Source organism: Rhineura floridana, chromosome 4 (genome assembly GCF_030035675.1).
Source record: "Rhineura floridana isolate rRhiFlo1 chromosome 4, rRhiFlo1.hap2, whole genome shotgun sequence".
Taxonomy (NCBI): domain Eukaryota; kingdom Metazoa; phylum Chordata; class Lepidosauria; order Squamata; family Rhineuridae; genus Rhineura; species Rhineura floridana.
The window spans coordinates 209,134,278-209,154,740 of NC_084483.1; the positions used below are offsets into that span (position 1 = coordinate 209,134,278).

Genomic DNA, 20,463 nt, shown 5'->3' on the forward strand with positions numbered 1-20,463 from the left:
GACAACAGTATTGGAGGCCTTAAGAAAAGCAGGCCTCACAATAAAAGCTAAGAAATGCCAGTTTGGACTAAAGGAAGTAATCTATTTAGGACATAAGGTGGGGAGTGGGAAAATCACCCCCTTATGGAGCAAGGTGGAGGCAATACAAGCGTGGCCGATCCCCTTAACCAAAAAACAAGTAAGGGCATTTCTGGGTGTGGCTGGATTTTATAGGAAGTTTGTGAGAAATTTTGGGGAAATAACCCCTTGCATGAATTAACAAAGAAGAAGTGTTCTGAGCGTGTGGTATGGAGGAAGAATGTCAGAAGGCTTTTGATCTACTGAAGCAAGCCTTGTGCCAAGGACCCATATTAATAGCACCAGACTATGAGAAACCATTCATCGTGGCTACAGATGCGTCGGACCTGGTGCTGGGAGTCGTTTTGCTACAGGAGAGAGAAGGCACCAGACATCCAGTGGCATACCTGAGTCGCAAGCTGACGCCGAGGGAGAAAAACTATTCGTCGGTCCAGAAGGAGTGCCTAGCGGTCGTGTGGGGACTGAACAAGTTGTGCCCATACGTGTGGGGACGAAGATTCACAGCGACTACGGATCATCGGGCCTTGTTATGGTTGCAGACTATGAAAAACCATAACACTATGCTGCAGAGGTGGTCCTGGGCCCTACAGGACTATCAAGTGGACTTCCAGTTCATAAAAGGCAAGGACAATGTACTGGCTGATGGACTTTCCAGGCAAGTGGCTGGGACTGCAGTGACGTGACCAGACAGAGGAACAAAGAAAGACATTTTCCCCATAGAGACTTTTATTTGTTAACGCGACGTATAAATCCTGGAACAGGAATAATACTCTGCTGTTGTTTAAGGGGGGGAAAATGTGATGTTCCTATATTAATGTATATATGGTAAGTGTTGTTGTTTTAGAAGATACATGGTAAGTGGAGTGAAAGAGGAGGGGGAGTGAATGGGCAGTAGAATGTGAGATGATTGGCTGAGTGTTTAAAATGGCTGAATGTATAAAAGGAAGAGTGAGAGTGGAATCGGGGAGGAGAAGAGAAAGAGTGGATTGCTTGGTGGGGTTTAGAGAGTTGTTTACCAGGAGGGAGGTGGAGTTCGGATTAGTATTGAGTAAAAACATATGCTTATGTGCCTTAAGAAGAAATCTTGTTAATCTTGTTAGCTTTGTTATCTTTAATAAATACTTAATTTGGTTTACCAAAGGCCTGATCCTTGGCTGGGGTTTCACAGACCGGAAGGGAGGGTAAGGTAATGACCAAGGCTGAAGGGGAACTGTAACAAATGGTGGCAGCGGTGAAGAGAATAACAATACCAGTATTCAGAGTCTCTGGGAATACTAGTATTGGGTCGTTACTGGTGGTTGCCTAGCAGGGGGATCTGTTGAGATCTGTGCTAGAGCGGATAGGTAAACCATAAGAGAGTGCGGTCCAGACTGGTGGAGTCCCTGGTGGTGCCTAGTGACAGGCAGTAGCCACGCGCAGGTAGGAACCTGACAGGGAGAGCCAGGGAAGGACACATCACAGGGGGCTCCACAAGATTACATTGGCATGTTCACGTTGACCAATGAGTAAGCAGCTCAGCTGGTGAAGGGGAGGATTCTGGGAGCAGATGACAGTTGACAAGAGAGAGAAAAGAAAAGAGGGAGACTGAGTGCTCCCAGTGTGTTTTGTGGGTGAGATTCAATGTCTTTCCGGCAAATTTCACAATTAAAGTTGATTTGGCTCTCTTCTGCAACAAGCTCACTTCCCCTCAAGAAAGAGACTTCTTGTGGTATGGAAGGCAATGGGAAAATGTGTGCTGGCAAGTGTGGGGTGACAATTGCTTTAAGAGACATTGCATAACCTCCCCACAAACAAGTCAGAACAGCGGTGGCTGGGGGCTCTATGTCAACAGGGCAGTGGAATCCATTTCTTCAGGTTTAGTCCAAACTTTCAAGGAGCTGTCCAAGGTGCTTACAAATTCAGACTAAAACCCGAGCGGATCCCACTGCCCCAGACATGGAGCCACCAGCCACCATGGGATCAGAATGAATGCTTAATGAGCCGTCGTCGTAGTCCAGCCTCTCTGCAAACTTTGTAGAAACAAATCGGGATCAGTGCTCAGTAAACAAGCGAAGAGTGAGAGAGGCTAGGAGACCTGATGTGTGTGAATGTGCTTAAAGAGAAATTGTAGGGATTTATCAAGGGAGAGCTGGTGAATCAACTCTCCAAAGTGAGCAATGCACTAGAAAGGCTGGAACCCATCACGAAGAGTGGGCTGATGATGACAAAGATGAGCAAATGGTTAGATGCATCAGGTTTTCCAGCAGCTTTCCAACGTCTTTGGAAGTGGCATGAAAAGAGCAGATCCATGATTTATATGGAGAGCAGACCAATGGGAATCCACTTCCTGTGTCAAAGTAGTGCAATTATTTTTGTTTATTTATACCTGACTCTTGTTCCAAAGTACACAGAGTAGCTATCATCCAGCTCCCAGGTCTCCCCTCCAGGCAGCTTCTAAGGTCAAACCCTCTTAGCTTCGGTTGCAGAACTTATGGGGCTCATCTTTGGGCCATGGGGAATGTAACAGTGCATAATGACAGATTATTTAATTCTTATGTATAGATAAAGGTTACTTCTAGACTGGTGTCTCCTAGAGCAGCCTTCACCAACCTGGTGTCCTCCACAGGAGTATAGTCATCTGGGGTCTCAGGGGGGCTTTAGACCCCTTACTTTTTTGGGAGCCAGCAGGGTCCCTACGTCTCCAGCATTGACAAGTCAGTCAGCATGAATGGGGAGTGTGTTAGCCACTGAGAAGAGTCTTCTAACATGCTTCCTTGTCCTTTCCTGCTGAATGAAGCCAATCGGAGAGAAATGAAGTGAATCAGCCACTTTTCAGCAGTTAACACTCTCCCCTTTCATGCTGATTGGCTCCTAGGGATGTCTGTTATTGTGGGAGAAGGCATTACAGGATTTCATTCTTAATCCAGCAGCAAAAAAGGGGGGGCAGTGTGGCTGTGACTGTTATGAAAGGACCCTGCATTTCTGAATTTGCCACTACACTATGTTGACCATTGAACCGCACTGTCATTGAGTTTGTTTTCCATCAAGTCTGCAAAATTGTAATTAGGGGGAGTTATGTCTTAGCCCAGTCTGGGAACGGGCTGCTAAGGCCGTTGCTATGGTAACCATCTGATAGACTGGGAAAGTTCTAACAGAATCTGTAAGTTGTGTCTTCTGAATATTGCCTCTGAACTGTGAGGCTGGTCTTCTGTGTATTGTCTTTGAACTAAGAACTTTTCTCCTGAGGGGGGGATCCTAAAGCCTTAAGCCATAATGTCTTAATAAAGACTCTTTACATGATCTAATGCTCTGAAGAAGTTTCTTGCTCAACTTAACTCCAACGTAATGTATGCTGTTTCACGCAACAACGCACATACGCCAACAGGGGTTATGGGCCCAGATCCACAGCGCATTACACGGGAGTAAGTTGCTGGTCTGAACGGCAGACGGAGTTCCAGAGAGGGCAGCTTGATCGATTGTACCAGACGGAGGTGAGCAACATGGCTGTAAACCTGTCTGGGGGAGGCTTGCCGATGGAACGGCTTAATGAAAAGAATTATGGCAGCTGGAAGCCGAGGATGTGGGCTTTGCTGATAACAGAGGATTTATGGGACATTATAGATGAACCACCCCCGGCAGTATTGACCGCGGCCTGGAAGCGTCGAGACCAAAGGGCGCAGGCGTTTATAATCTTGGCTCTATCGGATTCTCAACTGATGTGTGTGAGAGATGAGCCGTCGGCTAAATAGATGTGGGACGCGTTGCAGGATTTGTCCCAGGAATGGCAGCGGAGGCAGAAGGCGCAGAGAGCCGAGCTGATGGAAGCTGTCAGAAGCAAGGAGGAGAAATGTGCCGAACCAGAGCAGGCTGTCGAAAGCAGACAGGAAAACAAGCGGGAGCAGCAGCGGCTGAAGTCTTGTTTTGCCTGTGGGGCTCGTGGGCATCTCCGTAAAGACTGTGCAATCAAGCGACACTCCAGGGACGGAGGCTTGAAGCAGGGAAGTGTGAACTTTGTTTGTAAACAGAACTCTCAAGATTTAGCACCTGTTAACTGGATTCTTGACAGCAGAGCAAGCCATATATTAATTAAAGACAGATGTTTGTTTTACGTTTCAGAAGAAGTGAAAGACTTTGTTTTACTTGCTGATGGATCGCGTAAGAACGTGGAAGCCCGTGAACTGGTGAGATTTAATAAACTTAGGATAATGTCAGAATGTTTGTTTGTTCCAGAATTGGCTCATAATATTTTATCAGTTCAAAAACTGATGGCTTCTGGGTATTGTATCACATTTGAAAGAGGAAAATGTTTTCTGCAGAAAAGAGGCAAAGTTGTCTGTCATGGATTCATGACACAGGGGCAGTTTAGAATGACCATGGGTGTGAAATGTGCTGATGTCTTGAGTTTAATGGGGCGGAAAGGGAATGACCGCCAGAGCTGTAAAAAGACAGCTGTAAAAAGCACACAGTCAGTGTTTACTGCTCACATGGAATCTTCATGTAATGCAATCAGGTTAATGCCTAAGAGAGTGTAAAGCAGCCGGGTACACATTCCACAAGGAAAAAGAAGAGGCAGGCTTGCGCCCAGAACACCACAAGGTTTTGTTTGAATGCCAAAAATATAGCAGTTAATTCTGAGCAGAAACATTAAAGTTGCAGAAAAGCCTTGGAATCAAAGGCAAACAGTCATTCTCACAGGGTCAAGTGACACACAACCGCAAATATTTAAACGTAAGGCTGAGGAAATGGAATCTCCAGCGCAGGCTGTGACAAGTACAAGCACAGATGGGGGGGCTGAGAGATCAGAAGTTCATACCAAAAGTGTCAGATACTTTCACGTAAGGGATTGTGTGCAGCAGGGATTCATTAACCTAACATTTTGTGACACTAACAACATGGTGGCTGACATAATGACCAAGCCTTTGTGTGAGGAAAAATTTGGTAAACTGGTGACAAGGCTTGGAATGAGCCAAAATTTGATTGAATAAAGTTCTAGCTAAATGTACAGAGATGTTCTGAAATGTACTGTAATGTACTGAGATATAATTTTGAACTGTACTGAAATATATTGCAAGATGTATTGGAGAAATGTATTGTTATTATTGTTGTAATAAATTACAGACATGATGGGAAAATAGGGGGATTGTTGACCATTGAACCGCACTGTCACTGAGTCTGTTTTCCATCAAGTCTGCAAAACTGTAATTAGGGGGAGTTATGTCTTAGCCCAGTCTGGGAACGGGCTGCCAAGGCCGTTGCTATGGTAACCATCTGATAGACTGGGAAAGTTCTAACAGAATCTGTAAGTTGTGTCTTCTGAATATTGCCTCTGAACTGTGAGGCTGGTCTTCTGTGTATTGTCTTTGAACTAAGAACTTTTCTCCTGAGGGGGGGATCCTAAAGCCTTAAGCCATAATGTCTTAATAAAGACTCTTAACATGCTCTAATGCTCTGAAGAAGTTTCTTGCTCAACTTAACTCCAACGTAATGTATGCTGTTTCACGCAACAACGCACATACACCAACACACTACTGGTCCTCCAGATGTTTTGGACGACAGTTCCTATCAGCCCCAGCCAGCAAAGTTTTATCCTAAAATGAACTTAATTCACATTCAGTTCCCTCAGCATTATGCAAAACACTTTCAGATATAGTTCAGAGATTTTTGAACTAATTCAGTGAACTTTGTTAAAAAGAACTAGTTCATTCCAAGTGCACTGCACTATACTTCAATAATGCTATAGCAGAGAGGTGCTATACCTCTCATTCATTAAACAGTATTTTAGTGATAATTAAAATAACTGATTTTTTTTAAAAAAACTGGGTCATAAAATGCCCCCCCAAATCTTATAATTAATGTGTGCTGAGCTACAATAGGTTTAGTTTGCCCAAATATCACTGACCACATCAAAACCCCATCCTTTGAAAAAGACAAAAGAGATGTCCCAAAGGTATCTACACTTCTAAGTCTGAACAACTCTTCTGATCTTTGGGGGGAGGGTCTACAAGGGAGTGGCAGACTTTTAGTGGTCGGAGAATGAATGAATAAACCTTTATTGCTCAAAGCTATTAGCCACTGCACCATCGGAAAGAATTCAAAAGAATCACAGGAAACACACAGGATGGCAATGATCAGATGACAGTAGCATGCCGGTACCCCATAAAAAGGGAGCAATTCCACCCCAAAAGTCACATGTAGAGACACTCAGAGCAATGGTACCCAAAAACATCTCTCTGATTTATTTATTTATTTATCTATTTATTAATTATTTGATTTATATCCTGCCCTTCCTCCCAGCAGGAGCCCAGGGCAGCAAACACAAGCGCCAAAAACACTTCAAAACATCACAAAAACAGAACTTAAATTAAAACAAAACAACGTTAAAAACACCTTTTTAAAAAAAAAAACCTTTAAAAACATCCTTTAAAAAGGGTTAAAAACATATTGTTAAAAAAAAAATTTAAAAGCAATTTTAGTGATTAGTGGTAATCCTACAAAGACTGAGAGTATAGTCTGAAACTGATTTTATTCCCCCCACACTCCTTTTAGTTTGACCTCTTTAGTCCCCTTTTAATAGCACTCCCGTTGAATGGCTAATTGTATTTTATGTAATTTTATCTATTTTAATGTTTTTGTTTTTACTGTGTATAATTTCATTGTGAGCTGCCCTGACTCTGAGTGCCGTTCTGTAGGGTAGAAGGGCAGGATGGAAATATTCTAATTAATTAAATAACAAAGTTAGCTTGCTGATCGGAAAGGGTGTGAGACAGGGGTGTATTTTATCACCCTATTTGTTCAATCTATACGCAGAACATATCATACGGAAAGCAAGATGAAGGAGATGTGAAAATTGGAGGGAGATTTAACATATGCAGACGATACCATACTCTTAGCAAAAACCAGTAATGATTTGAAACGAAAGCTGATGAAAGTTAAAGAGGACAGCACAAAAGCAGGACTACAGCTGAACATCAAGAAGACTAAAGTAATGACAACAGAAGATTTATGTAATTTTAAAGTTGACAAGGAGGACATTGAACTTGTCAAGGATTCAATACCTTGGCACAGTCATTAACCCAAATGGAGACAACAGTCAAGAAATCAGAAGGCTAGGACTGGGGAGGGCAGCTGTGGGACAACTAGAAAAGGTCCTCAAATGCAAAGATGTATCACTGAACACCAGAGTCAGGATCATTCAGATCGTGGTATTCCCGATCTCTATGTATGGATGTGAAAGTTGGACAGTTAAAAAAGCGGATAAGAGAAAAATCAACTCATTTGAAATGTGGTGTTCGAGGAGAGCTTTGCACGTACCATGGACTCTGAAAAAGACAAATAATTGGGTGTTAGAACAAATTAAACCAGAACTGTCACTAGAAGCTAAAATGATGAAACTGAGGTTATCATACTTTGGACACATCATGAGAAAACATGATTCACTAGAAAAGACAATAATGCTGGGAAAAAGAGAAGGGAGTAGAAAAAGAGGAAGGCCAAATAAGAGATGGATTGATTCCATAAAGGAAGCCACAGACCTGAACTTACAAGATCTGAACAGGGTGGTTCGTGACAGATGCTCTTGGGGGTCGCTGATTCATAGGGTCACCATAAGTTGCAATCGACTTGAAGGCACATAGCAACAAAAGCTTGCTGATATAACTCACTCCACATTGCTACCTCCTGCTGGAGAGGTGGGCCAGGGAAGAGGGCAAGTCATGATATCAGAGGACACCGTTAATACGGTGGGAACTAGTAAGAGCTGTTCATTTAGGGTAATGGCTAGTTTGTCCCAGAGTTATTAGAAATTAGCAACTTACTGGAAATCATTGAACTTTCTTCCGAATGTTGCACATCTCCATTCTCTGATGTTAGGACAGTACGCTACAGTTTTTGGACACCTTACAGCAGGTAAAAGCCTTTGGCCCTCCAGATGTTGCTGAACTGCAACTCCCATCATCTTTGGTTATGGGCCATGCTTGCTGGAGCTGATGGGAGTTGAAGTTCAGCAACATTTGGAGCGCCAAAGCTTCCCCAAACTTGTCTTACAGCTACAGACAGATTCTGTGGAGCCTTAAGAGATCTGACATATAAGGCATATTTCACCACTCCAGCTTGGGAAAATCAGAATGTAGGCCCCTCTTTTTGCTTTCTCACAGTTGCAAGGAAATTCTTGCATAGTAGCTGTCACTGCCATTGCAAAGGGATCCATCCACCTACTCGCAGCCTTTCACTTTAACAGCCGAGTTGTGGTGTTTCCAAGGCATTGGCTTCCACCAAATTCCTTCTGAGTTGCTGGAAAGCTGGCGGATGTGAGTTTGTCTGAAACCCAAGTGTCTCCTTGATATGTCATGTGTCACCTTAGCACAGAGCTCAAAGCTGTTTCCTCAGTAGCCTTGGCGAGGTAATTTGCCAGAAATGTGCTAGTAGAAAACAGCTGGGGATCATTTTTATGATAAAAGGGTGATAACGATACACAGAGTTGTGTAGCTCCTTGATAGTGAATTGGCTTTTTGTGGCATGAGCTTGCAAAGGGAAGAGAATGTAATACACAAGCCCTTTCGTTTGAAAGTATAGATTCAGCTGCCTTTGATTGATTTGGTCCATCCAGAAGAGAATGTTTGGGATGGTCTCCCTCCACCTGCTTTAGTGAGTGTTTGCAGGCCTTGCTATCCACATTGCCCAATTACCCAGCCTACAAGTGGCCCTTTTCTCCTCATTAGACGAGCAAGCCAGACTGGCCCAGCACCAAGAGAGTCATTATTTTCCCCCCTTAGAGCACCAGGCAGGATTGCCTTCATAGTCACAGAGTGACAAATGGCAAGCAAACACAGGATTCTCAAACTCTTTTCACACAGCCACCCTCCTTAAGGATCAATCCACACAACCATTTACTAGGTCAGGAATCCTGGTCTTGAGCATATCTGGGTCAGCTTAGGTGAAAGTTGAGGGGGTCATACAATTGCTTCACTGTACATTTATTTATTTATTTATTATATTTCTGTACCGCCCAATAGCCGAAGCTCTCTGGGCAGTTTACAGCATAAAAACATCCGGTATACAATTAAAAACATATATCAAACACATGGAAACAATATAACAAAATAACTAAACATAGTTAAACACATGGACATGACAGACACAATCCTAAAATGTTAAGTATAAAAACGTATTAAATCAGTGGGCCACAGCTCACCCCATGTCTTTCAATGCCATGTCCATCCCAGTTCTGGAAAGCTGGTGCAAAACATGTAGGTTGAGTTGTGATTTGGGGTGTGCGGTGGTCATGATCACAGGACCCTTTCCTGACAGCCCAATTGAAAAGATTTTGCCATCGCTGTTTTCAAGACGTTTTCAGATGTCCTTTAATGTCTTTAGATATTTTAAACATTTTTACATGTTTTTAGATATGCTTTTATTTTAGTTGTATTGTTTTACTGCTTGGTTGTTTTCTGCATTGGGCTCCTTTAGGAGGAAGGGCTGGATTAAGAAGTACTGCTACTACTACTAGTAAAATGTCTACATGTACCAACATTCAGGACTGCGACATTCTGGGAACTTACTATGAGACGATTGTGAGCCTTGGCTGCTTTAAGAATGATGTTAATTGAATTGGTCCTTCTCTGGTGAGTGACAACAGCAAATTGTCATTCAAAGGGGGCTACTAAATTATGCTCTCTGGTGGCTGTGCAGATACACACCATCAATGGCTCATTTATTACAACTGCATATTCTTTTTGTCTGCCTGTCTTAAAATGAATGCACATTCCTAAAACCACAGGCATATTACAAATGGGCATGTGCAAAACTACTCTTAATTGCACATACTATCAGCAGATCCTGTTTAAAACCTATCCATTGTTCCTGTTTTTGCTTCTGCCTGACCATGCTATATCGTATGTCATTTTTGCACTTTCAGCTGTTTAACACCAATGGGAAGGCCATAAGCAAGCAGGACTAGGGTTACCAGGTTCATGGCCTGAGACTGGTCCTGTATCTTTAGAAGAGAAAGTCAGCCAAGTGCAGGTGTTCTTGCGATGGGAAAAACCACAAGGTGGAATTCCCCCTTCCCCCTGCACAACTTTTAAAGATACAAAAGACCTCTTGGACTAGGCTGGGCCTGGCAACCAAGAGGTCTTCTGTATCTTTAAAAGTGGTGCAGGGGGAATTCCACCTTGTCGTTTTTCCCATTACGGTGTTGCAAGAAAACCTGCACTTAGCTGACTTTCTCTTCTCCTAAAGATACAGCATCAGTCTCAGGCCCTGACCCTGGCAACCCTAAGCAGGACCTGAGCGCAAGAGCACTCTCCCCCCCGAGATTAACAGCAAATAGTGTTCAGGAGCATACTGCCTCTGACCGTGGAAGACAGCGCATAGCCACCGTGGCTAGTAGCCCTGGGCAGCCTCATCCTCCATGCATGGCCTAGTTCTCTTTTAAAGCCCTCCTAGGTTTGTGGCCATTGCTGCCTCCTCTGGGAGCAAGTTCCATAGTTTAACTATGCCCCCCAGCACTGTGACCATTTTATTTTATTTTATTTATATATCTTTGCTAAAATCAGTGAGGTCTTGGGATGGGGGGGAGATACGCAGAGAAAAAAATCCTTGAGGGGGAGGACACTTGAGCCCCACGGAGCTCACGGCGACCTCCACCTGAGTAACCAGGCTTGCCCTGCAAGGGGGCATCATCCCAGGCACGCTTTACCTGGGAGCAAGACCTATTGAGCGTAAAGGGCCTCACTCCCGAGTAAAACACGCCTAGAATGGGGCTGCACGTGCTTTCTGCGCCTGTGCGGCTCACTGCGCCCCTCCCATCGCGGCCTGCCTCGTCGCCATGGCGACGGGTTTGTGACCACCGCGGCCTACTGGGCCGGCCGCAGGCCTCGCCCTCGCTTGGATAGCCCGCCCGCCTGCCTCACTCGCCGCCGAAGGAGTAGCGCAGCCATGGCCTCGCGCAGCGCCGGGACCCTCCTAACCCAGAACAACGCGGTCTACGTGCCGCCGGGGCTCATGCCTGGGTGGGTCGGCGGGGCGCTCTTTCGGGACTGAGGAGGGGCGGACAGGGAGAGAGCGAGCCGCGGGCGGCCGGGAAAGCGCCAGGGCAGAGTGGGGGGAAAGGAACGCGTGATTGATCATTGCCCTGCTTTGGAAGGTGGAAAGTGCTTTTTCCAAATAGAAAGAAAAAGTGGGGCTCTCTGCATATGGTCAGAGGCACTCTGTCTTGCCCTTGCATTTGTTCTTTTAAAGAAATAAAACGGCCGCTCCCGGTCAAAAAGGAAAAGGCGCTTAGACCAAGACGATGGGATTTTGGAAAAACAAGTAAATAAATAAATAAAACCGAAAGCAGAAATTTCGGAAATAAAAATATAGGAAACCTTGTGTGTTCTGCGCACGCGCAGGCACGCGCACTCTTTACCCGCCTGACGTCACCCTGGAAACATCTGTCACACCCCAGGATCACCATCCCCTTTGCCAAGAGGTCAGGAAGGATCCCTCTGATTGATTGATTGATTGATTGATTGTATTTGTATACCGCCCCATAGCTGAAACTCTCTGGGCGGTTTACAGCAACTAAAAACATCAAAAACAAACATACAAATTTAAAACACATCTTTTAAAAACAATTTAAAACACAGTTTAAAAAATTTGAAACAATTTTTTAAAAATCCTATGTGATCCACATACACCCTGGGGCCAAGCTTCTCAGGATGCTATACGATACCCCCTTTGATCACCTCGTTATGCATTTATTTAAAATATTTCCTAAGTATCCCTCATGAAAAGATTCCAGGACTGTATACAAAAGTGTTTTTTAAATATATATATATTTGGGGGGGAGCAGAGATGGCTTATAAAATGTTTAAAGCAACAAATAAATTTTACAAAACAAAACACCCCAAAGTGGAAAACAATAGAACACAGTTCCAAAAATCATCTAGAAAGTCCCGAAATGAGACTGAATAAGGGAGGAGAGAAGGAGAAGGAGAGTATCAGAAATGTGTGATAATGGACAGCAGAGTTTCGTTCTTCTGGGTTGGGTTGGTTTGCAGAATAGCTTTCAAGCACTTTGAGAATTTGGAATATCAGCAACAATTGCCTTCTAGTGCACCGCCATTCTTCACTCGCCCCTTCCCCGCCTCTTCACTGGAGAGGGAGATGCCTTCCCCATGCATAGGAGCACTCACTGTGGCATTGATCAAAAGTCACATCAGAAGCTGTCCTTTGCCTCAATTCTGCATCTGCAAAATTAGCATAATAATCGTTTGTGGTTGTGGCGATGATTGCAAAGCACTGCGCATATTAGGAGAGTTATTGAAGTGATTTTGTTGTTGTTGTTATGTGCCTTCAAGTTGATTTTGACTTATGGCAACCCTGTGATTCAGCGACCTCCAATAGCATCTGTCATAAACCGTCCAGTTCAGATCTTGTAAGTTGAGGTCTGTGGCTTCCTTTATGGAATCAATCCATCTCTTCTTTGGCCTTCCTCTTTTTCTACTCCCTTCTGTTTTTCCCAGCATGATTGTCTTTTCTAGTGAATCAATTGAAGTGATTAAAAAAGTAATAATAATGGAAATTCTTTGGTGTCTTCTTTCCACGTTCTGCTCATCTCCCTCCTTCCCCCCCCCCCAGGTATCGCGGACATGTCCCCAATGTGGCATTTTCCTTTGGTGACACCTACGGAAACACTACCATGAACTACTTCCAAGATTTCCGCAGAGCCACCATGGAGAGCAGCTGCAGCCCCTACAGCAAAGGGGGCCAGTTCCCTACCCTCTTCTCACCTGACCCAGGCCTGGTGCTTGGAGCCAGGGCCAGGGGCTGGACCGGTGGCTCCACACCCCCAACTACTCTCGCTACAATTTGGATATCAACCGCTCAGAGGAACTGAAGGAGTTCTACAAGGTAAGACAAGCTGTGCCTGGCGTCTGGACCCACCGTCACCCATGTGGTCATTTATCCTTCATGGGAATTACCAGTGGGTTCAAAACATGTTTTAAGAGATGCCCAGCTTTTAACCAACAATTACAGTTAACAGGATCAAGTGGCAAGGCTTGTTCTTCTGGATGGCATCGCTTCAGATTCCGTGTGTGTGTGTTGGGGCGGGGGGGAGAATACATATTTATTGCTTCCTATATTATCATGCCCAAGGATATTGAACTTGTCAAGGATTATCAATACCCCGGCACAGTCATTAACTGGAGACAATAGTCAAGAAATCAGAAGAAGGCTAGGACTGGGGAGGGCAGCTATGAGAGAACTAGAAAAGGTCCTAAAATGCAAAGATGTATCACTGAACACTAAAGTCAGGATCATTCAGACCATGGTATTCCCGATCTCTATGTATGGATGTGAATGTTGGACAGTGAAAAAAGCTGATGAGAGAAAAATCAGCACATTTGAAAGGTGGTGTTGGGGGAGAGCTTTGCGCATACCATGGACTGCAAAAAAGACAAATAATTGGGTGTGAGAACAAATTAAACCAGAACTGTCACTAGAAGCTAAAATGATGAAACTGAGGTTATCATACTTTGGACACATCATGAGAAGACAGGATTCATTAGAAAAGATAATAATGCTGGGAAAAACAGAAGGGAGTAGAAAAAGAGGAAGGCCAAACAAGAGATGGATTGATTCCCTAAAGGAAGCCACAGACCTGAACTTACAAGATCTGAACTGGACGGTTTATGACAGATGCTATTGGAGGTCACTGATTCATAGGGTTGCCGTAAGTCAAAATCGACTTGAAGGCACATAACAACAACATATTATTCCACCCTTCCTCCAAGGAGCTCAGTCAGGCTTATATGATTCTCCTCCTTCATGTTATCCTCACAACAACTCTTTATATTATATATTAGCTTAGCTGAGAGGGAGCAACTGGCCCAGGGTTGCCATGGCCAGCATAGTCCACCAGGGATTAGAACCTGGTCTCTCTAGTCCAAGGGCTGGTACTCTTAACCTAACCACTACACCACACTGGTCCTCACAAAGCTGTCGTGTGAGGGAGAAGGCTAAGCTGAACCCTTAGACCTTCACGAACCTCGTGCCCTCCAGATGCTCTGGACTATGACTCCCATCAGCCCCAGCCAGCATGGCCAGTGGTCAGAGGTGATGTCAGTTGCAGTCCCAGACAACGGAAGGGCTCCATGTTGGGGAGGACTGCCTCGTCCTTCCCTGGCTCTCCCTGTCAGGTTCCTACCTGCTCGTGGTTACTGCCTGTCTCTAGGCACCACTAGGGACTCCACCAGTCCGGACCGCTCTCTCTTATGGTTTCTCTCCCCGCTCCAGCACAGATCTCAACAGATCCCCCTGCTAGGCAACCACCAGTAACGTCCCAATACTAGTATTCCCAGAGACTCTGAATACTGGTATTGTTATTCTCTTCACCGCTGCCACCATTTGTTACAGTTCCCCTTCAGCTTGGTCATTACCTTACCCTCCCTTCCGGTCTGTGAAACCCCAGCCAAGGATCAGGCCTTTGGTAAACCAAATTAAGTATTTATTACAGATAACAAAGCTAACAAGATTAACATGATTTTCTTCTTAAGGCACATAAGCATATGGTTTTACTCAATACTAATCCAAACTCCACCTCCCTCCTGGTAAACAACTCTCTAAACCCCACCAAGCAATCCACTCTTTCTCTTCTCCTCCCCAGATTCCACAATTTACCACCTCACATTCCCCCAGATTTACCTGTCATCCTTTCATTTATACTGTCAGCCAGTTTAAACATTCAGCCAATCATCAAGCATTCTATTGCCCATTCACTCCCCCTCCTCTTTCACTACTTACCATGTATACTCTAAACAACCAGCACTTACCATATATACACTAATATTTAGGAACATCACATTTCCCCCCCCTTAAACAACTGCAGAGTATTATTCCTGTTGCAGGATTTATACGTCGCGTTAACAAATAAAAGTCTCTATGGGGAAAATGTCTTTCTTTGTTCCTCTGTCTGGTGACGTCACTGCAGTCCCAGCCACTTGCCTGGAAAGTCCATCAGCCAGTACATTGTCCTTGCCTTTTATGAACTGGAAGTCCACTTGATAGTCCTGTAGGGCCCAAGACCACCTCTGCAGCATAGTGTTATGGTTTTTCATAGTCTGCAACCATAACAAGGCCCGATGATCCGTAGTCACTGTGAATCTTCGTCCCCACACGTATGGGCGCAACTTGTTCAGTCCCCACACGACCGCTAGGCACTCCTTCTGGACCGACGAATAGTTTTTCTCCCTCCCCGGCGTCAGCTTGCGACTCAGGTACGCCACTGGATGTCTGGTGCCTTCTCTCTCCTGTAGCAAGACGACTCCCAGCGCGAGGTCTGACGCATCTGTAGCCACGATGAATGGTTGCTCATAGTCTGGTGCTATTAATATGGGTCCTTGGCACAAGGCTTGCTTCAACAGGTCAAAGCCTTCTTGACATTCATCCGTCCATACCACACGCTCAGAACACTTCTTGGTCAATTCATGCAAGGGGGTTGCTATTTCCCCAAAATTTCTCACAAACTTCCTAAAATGCCCTTACTTGTTTTTTGGTTAAGGGGATCGGCCACGCTTGTATTGCCTCCACCTTGCTCCATAAGGGGGTGATTTTCCCACTCCCCACCTTATGTCCTAAATAGATTACTTCCTTTAGTCCAAACTGGCATTTCTTAGCTTTTATTGTGAGGCCTGCTTTTCTTAAGGCCTCCAATACTGTTGTCAGATGTTGGACATGCTCAGGCACCGACTTGCTAAAAATGGCCACGTCATCGATATAGGCCACTGCAAAATCTGACATGCCTCGCAACACAGTATTGATTAGCCTCTGAAATGAACTTGGTGAGTTCCTTAGTCCCATGGGTAAGGTCACAAACTCATATAACCCATCTGGTGTACTGAAGGCAGTTTTGGCTCTGGATTGCTCGTCTAGTTCCATTTGCCAAAATCCTTTACAGAGATCTAGTGTAGAGATAATGGTTGCTGACCCCAATAACTCTAACATTGCATCTACCCTAGGCATAGGATACGCATCTGGGACAGTAATTTTATTGATTAGCCGATAATCAATGCAAAACCTGGTCGTTCCATCTTTTTTCGGAACCAGGACAATACTTGAGGCCCAGGGACTGATGGATTCCCTGATCACTCCTAATTCCAGCATATCTTCCACCTCCTTTTTGATCTCATTCAAAACTTTCCCATTCGCACGGTACGGAACAGATCTGATTGGGGCATGATCTCCAGTATCAATGGAATGTATAACTATACTGGTTCGGCCAGGTTTGTTGCTGAAGAGATTCCTATAGGTTTTCAAAACTCTCAGAATCTCTTCTTTTACTTCCTCCTCTACCTCCTCTGACCATTCCACTTGATCTACCCCTCCTTTGTCTTTGCTTTCCTGTACCAAATCTGGAAGTTCAGGCCCACTTCCCTCAGGGAATAAGGTAACTTGCAACACCTTTGCATCCCTGGTATGGTAAGGCTTTAACATATTTACATGAACCACTTTGCTTTTGTTTAATTGGTCTGTGGTGATTACATACGTCACTGTGTCAAGCCTTTCTCTGATGGTATATGGTCCTTCCCAGTTAGCCTGTAATTTGTCATGTTTCCTGGGTATGAACGCCATAACCATATCTCCCACATCATACACACGTTCTCTGGCTGTTCTGTCATACCAGTAACTTTGCTTCTCCTGTGCTTGACTCAAATTCTTTTCCACCACCTCCATCATTGATGTTAATTTATTGCGGAATTCCAATACAAAATCTACTACAGATGTTTTGTACTCTCCCAGGGTTCCTTCCCATGAATTTTTTAATAGTTCCAAAGGTCCCCTCACTTTTCTAGTGAACATGAGTTCAAAGGGTGAGAAGCCTGTTGACTCTTGAGGGACTTCTCTATACGCAAATAAGAAGCATCCCAAACGTTCATCCCAGTCTTGTGGGTGATCTTGAACATAGCTTCTGAACATAGCCCTTCAAAACGCCATTGAATCTCTCTGTTAACCCATTAGTGGCGGGATGGTAAGTAGTGGTCTTTAGATGTTTTAGACCACAACATTTCCACATACATTGCATCACTTCTCCCATGAATACACTGCCTTGATCTGTCAGCACTTCATGAGGGAAACCCAGCCTCATAAAGATTTTTAATAAAGCCTCTGCCACTACAGGGGCTTCTACAGTTCTCAGTGCTTCTGCGTCTGGGTACCTGGTGGCAAAATCCACCACCACCACTAGATATTTCTTGCCATGCCTTGTGGGTTTGGAAAAAGGGCCCACCAAATCTATTCCCACTCTATAAAAGGGTTGTCCAATTATAGGAAGGGGCTTTAAGGGTGCCTTGGTCTTTACTCCACTCTTTCCCACCTTTTGGCATATTCCACAAGATAGACAATGTTGTTTTACATCCTTGGAGATATTTGGCCAATAATAATGTGCAGCCAATCTCCTCTTGGTCTTTTTTATTCCCAGATGTCCTGCACATGGGACATCGTGGGCTACCTCTAGCAATCTGGTTCTGTATTTGCTAGGTACTATCAATTGCTTCACTGGTTCACATTCATGCTTTCTCTCAGCGGGCATCCACAGTCTATATAAAATCCCATTCTCACACACAACTTGATTCCTCAGTTTGTCAGTGAAAGGAATCTGTTGGGTCAGGGCTTGTTCCTTTACCTGCTTCAAACTGATATCTTTATGCAGCTCTTCCCTGAATTGCTCTGCTTCTTCCCCAGAGACCACTTGATACAGTTTGTCTTCTTCAGCAGGCCTGCTAGTGGTTGCTATGGTGACCTGAGGCTGGTTAACAGATTCCACCCTGTTTGTTTCAGCCCCCCTTAATATGGCTTCTTTTTCTCTGCCAATTTGCTGTCTGGTCACTACATATATTTTCCCCTGTGCCCCCATAACATCTCTTCCCAGTATTACTGGTTCTTGTTGCTGGGCATTAATACCAACTTTATATTGGCCCTTTCGGCCTCTCCATTCCATTTTCACTAGGGCCACAGGCAAACTTTCTGGTTGACCTCTCACTCCTTGGATAGTCACAGTTTCCTGAGGTAATATTACCTCAGATTTTATTAAATCTGGCCTCAGTAATGTCTGAGCGGCACCAGTATCAAGCAATGCCCAATAATTTTCCCCTTGTACACTCACTTCCTCTCTCAGACTTGAATCAAGGTCTGTTACTTCTGTCCAGTTTATCTGGCAAAACTGAACCTTTTTCGCTGTTTCTAAAGCCTTGGGCTCTGTTTTCACTGCCCTTGTCTGAGCAGGATTACTACTGGGGTTGGCAACCTCACATTGAAAACATAGGTGCCCTGGTCTACCACATTTGTAGCATAATTTCTCCTCACTTTTAGGGTACACAGATCCACTCTGGGGTGTCCTGTGCCCTTCAGATTTTAATGGAGGACTCACTCGCTGTGGTACCACATCCCTTCTGCCAGCACTATATGGTCTGGGTTTAAACTCTCTTGATGTTTTCCCCACCCAGCCAGTTCTATTGGAGGCAAAGTGATCCGCCATCTCTGCGGCCTCCTGCACAGATGTAGGGGAACGGTCTTTGACCAGGAGCCTTATTTCTCGTGGTAACTGATGGTATAATTGATCCAGTATCATGAGGCTTTTCACCTCTTCCACTGACTGAGCTTTGGCACTACTCATCCACTTTCCAAATATATCCATCAACTTTGCTCCCAGTTCCACAAAAGACCTCCCTGTCTGTATCTGGCAATTTCTGAAAAGCTTTCTAAAATAATCAGGCCCCAGTCTGAATCTTTTAAACACTGCTTCTTTGAATTCAGCATAGGTGAGGGGCTTGTCTGAGGGGAAATATTGGTATACCTCAGCCAATTCCCCTTTAATCAGGTTTGATAAATACTGCATGTATTTATCTTCAGGTAGCCCCCACAACTGAGCTGCTTTTTCAAAGGTGCTGAGGTAAATTTGAGGATCTTGACCAGGCTCATAGACAGCAAAGTCCTTTGGAGTAATTTTTATTTTTGCTCCATCTCTGTCTTTCCTTGTCTCCTCAGAGTGAAATTTCTCTCTATCAAATTTTAACTTTTCTACTTGTAATTCAGCATCCAATGCTCGTTGCTTCTCCCTCTCCTCAAACCCCAATCTCATTCTCTCAATTTCCAACTCCCTCTGTTTTTCCTTCTCTGCACCTTCCATCCTCAACTTCTCTCTCAAGTACTCTATATAAGCGGGATTGCTTAAATATCCTTCTGGGGTCTCTTCTCTGACAGGTTGTTTTTGCTGGGCAGTTGCAAATCCTATAAGTGCTACTCTCAATTCATCTACCCCTTTACCCTCATGAGGTAAATTGAATGTTATGCACTTCTCCACCAGCTCCTCTCTTTTCATTTTTATGTATTCAGCCATGGTCACTCACTCTTTGCCACACACTCTTTGCCAGTCACTCTCACAAGTAATCTTGTTTTGTTATTTCTGTTTGCCACACAACTATTAGGGATTGTCTAGTATTCGTATCTCACTGCTACAGCCAACACCTGTGACGTAGTCTCCTTTGTCACCACGTGTCTTTGGGACTCTCTTTGGTTCGTATCTGGATTCTCTGTTGTTCGTATCCCACCGCTACTGACACCACATGTGATGCGTCCTTCCCTGGTTCTCCCTGTCAGGTTCCTACCTGCTCGTGGTTACTGCCTGTCTCTAGGCACCACCAGGGACTCCACCAGTCCGGACCGCTCTCTCTTATGGTTTCTCTCCCCGCTCTAGCACAGATCTCAACAGATCCCCCTGCTAGGCAACCACCAGTAACGTCCCAATACTAGTATTCCCAGAGACTCTGAATACTGGTATTGTTATTCTCTTCACCGCTGCCACCATTTGTTACAGTTCCCCTTCAGCCTTGGACATTACCTTACCCTCCCTTCTGGTCTGTGAAACCCCAGCCAAGGATCAGGCCTTTGGTAAACCAAATTAAGTATTTATTAAAGATAACAAAGCTAACAAGATTAACAAGATTTCTTCTTAAGGCACATAAGCATGTGGTTTTACTCAATACTAATCCGAACTCCACCTCCCTCCTGGTAAACAACTCTCTAAACCCCACCAAGCAATCCACTCTTTCTCTTCTCCCCCCAGATTCCACAACTCACCACCTCACATTCCCCCAGATTTACCTGTCATCCTTTCATTTATACTGTCAGCCATTTTAAACATTCAGCCAATCATCAAGCATTCTATTGCCCATTCACTCCCCCACCTCTTTCACTACTTACCATGTATACTTTAAACAACCAGCACTTACCATATATACACTAATATATAGGAACATCACAGGTGCCTTACTCAGTATTGACTCAGTAGCTAAGTAGTGCCTACACTGACTGGCAGTGGCTTTCCAGGGTTTCAGGCAGGGATCTTTCCTTGCTGTCCCTGGAGAT

General features: G+C 44.5%; 1 protein-coding gene across 1 annotated transcript in view; it reads left to right on the forward strand.

Moving 5' to 3' along the window:
- The first annotated feature begins 10,892 nt into the window (after nt 1-10,892).
- CIMIP2C (ciliary microtubule inner protein 2C) overlaps nt 10,893-20,463 on the forward strand; it is an 18,297-nt gene continuing 8,726 nt past the window's right edge. Inside the window, 3 exon segments of the mRNA XM_061626517.1 lie at nt 10,893-11,066; nt 12,679-12,869; nt 12,872-12,951. Coding sequence (XP_061482501.1) covers nt 10,993-11,066; nt 12,679-12,869; nt 12,872-12,951 — 345 coding nt within the window. The 5' untranslated portion in view covers nt 10,893-10,992.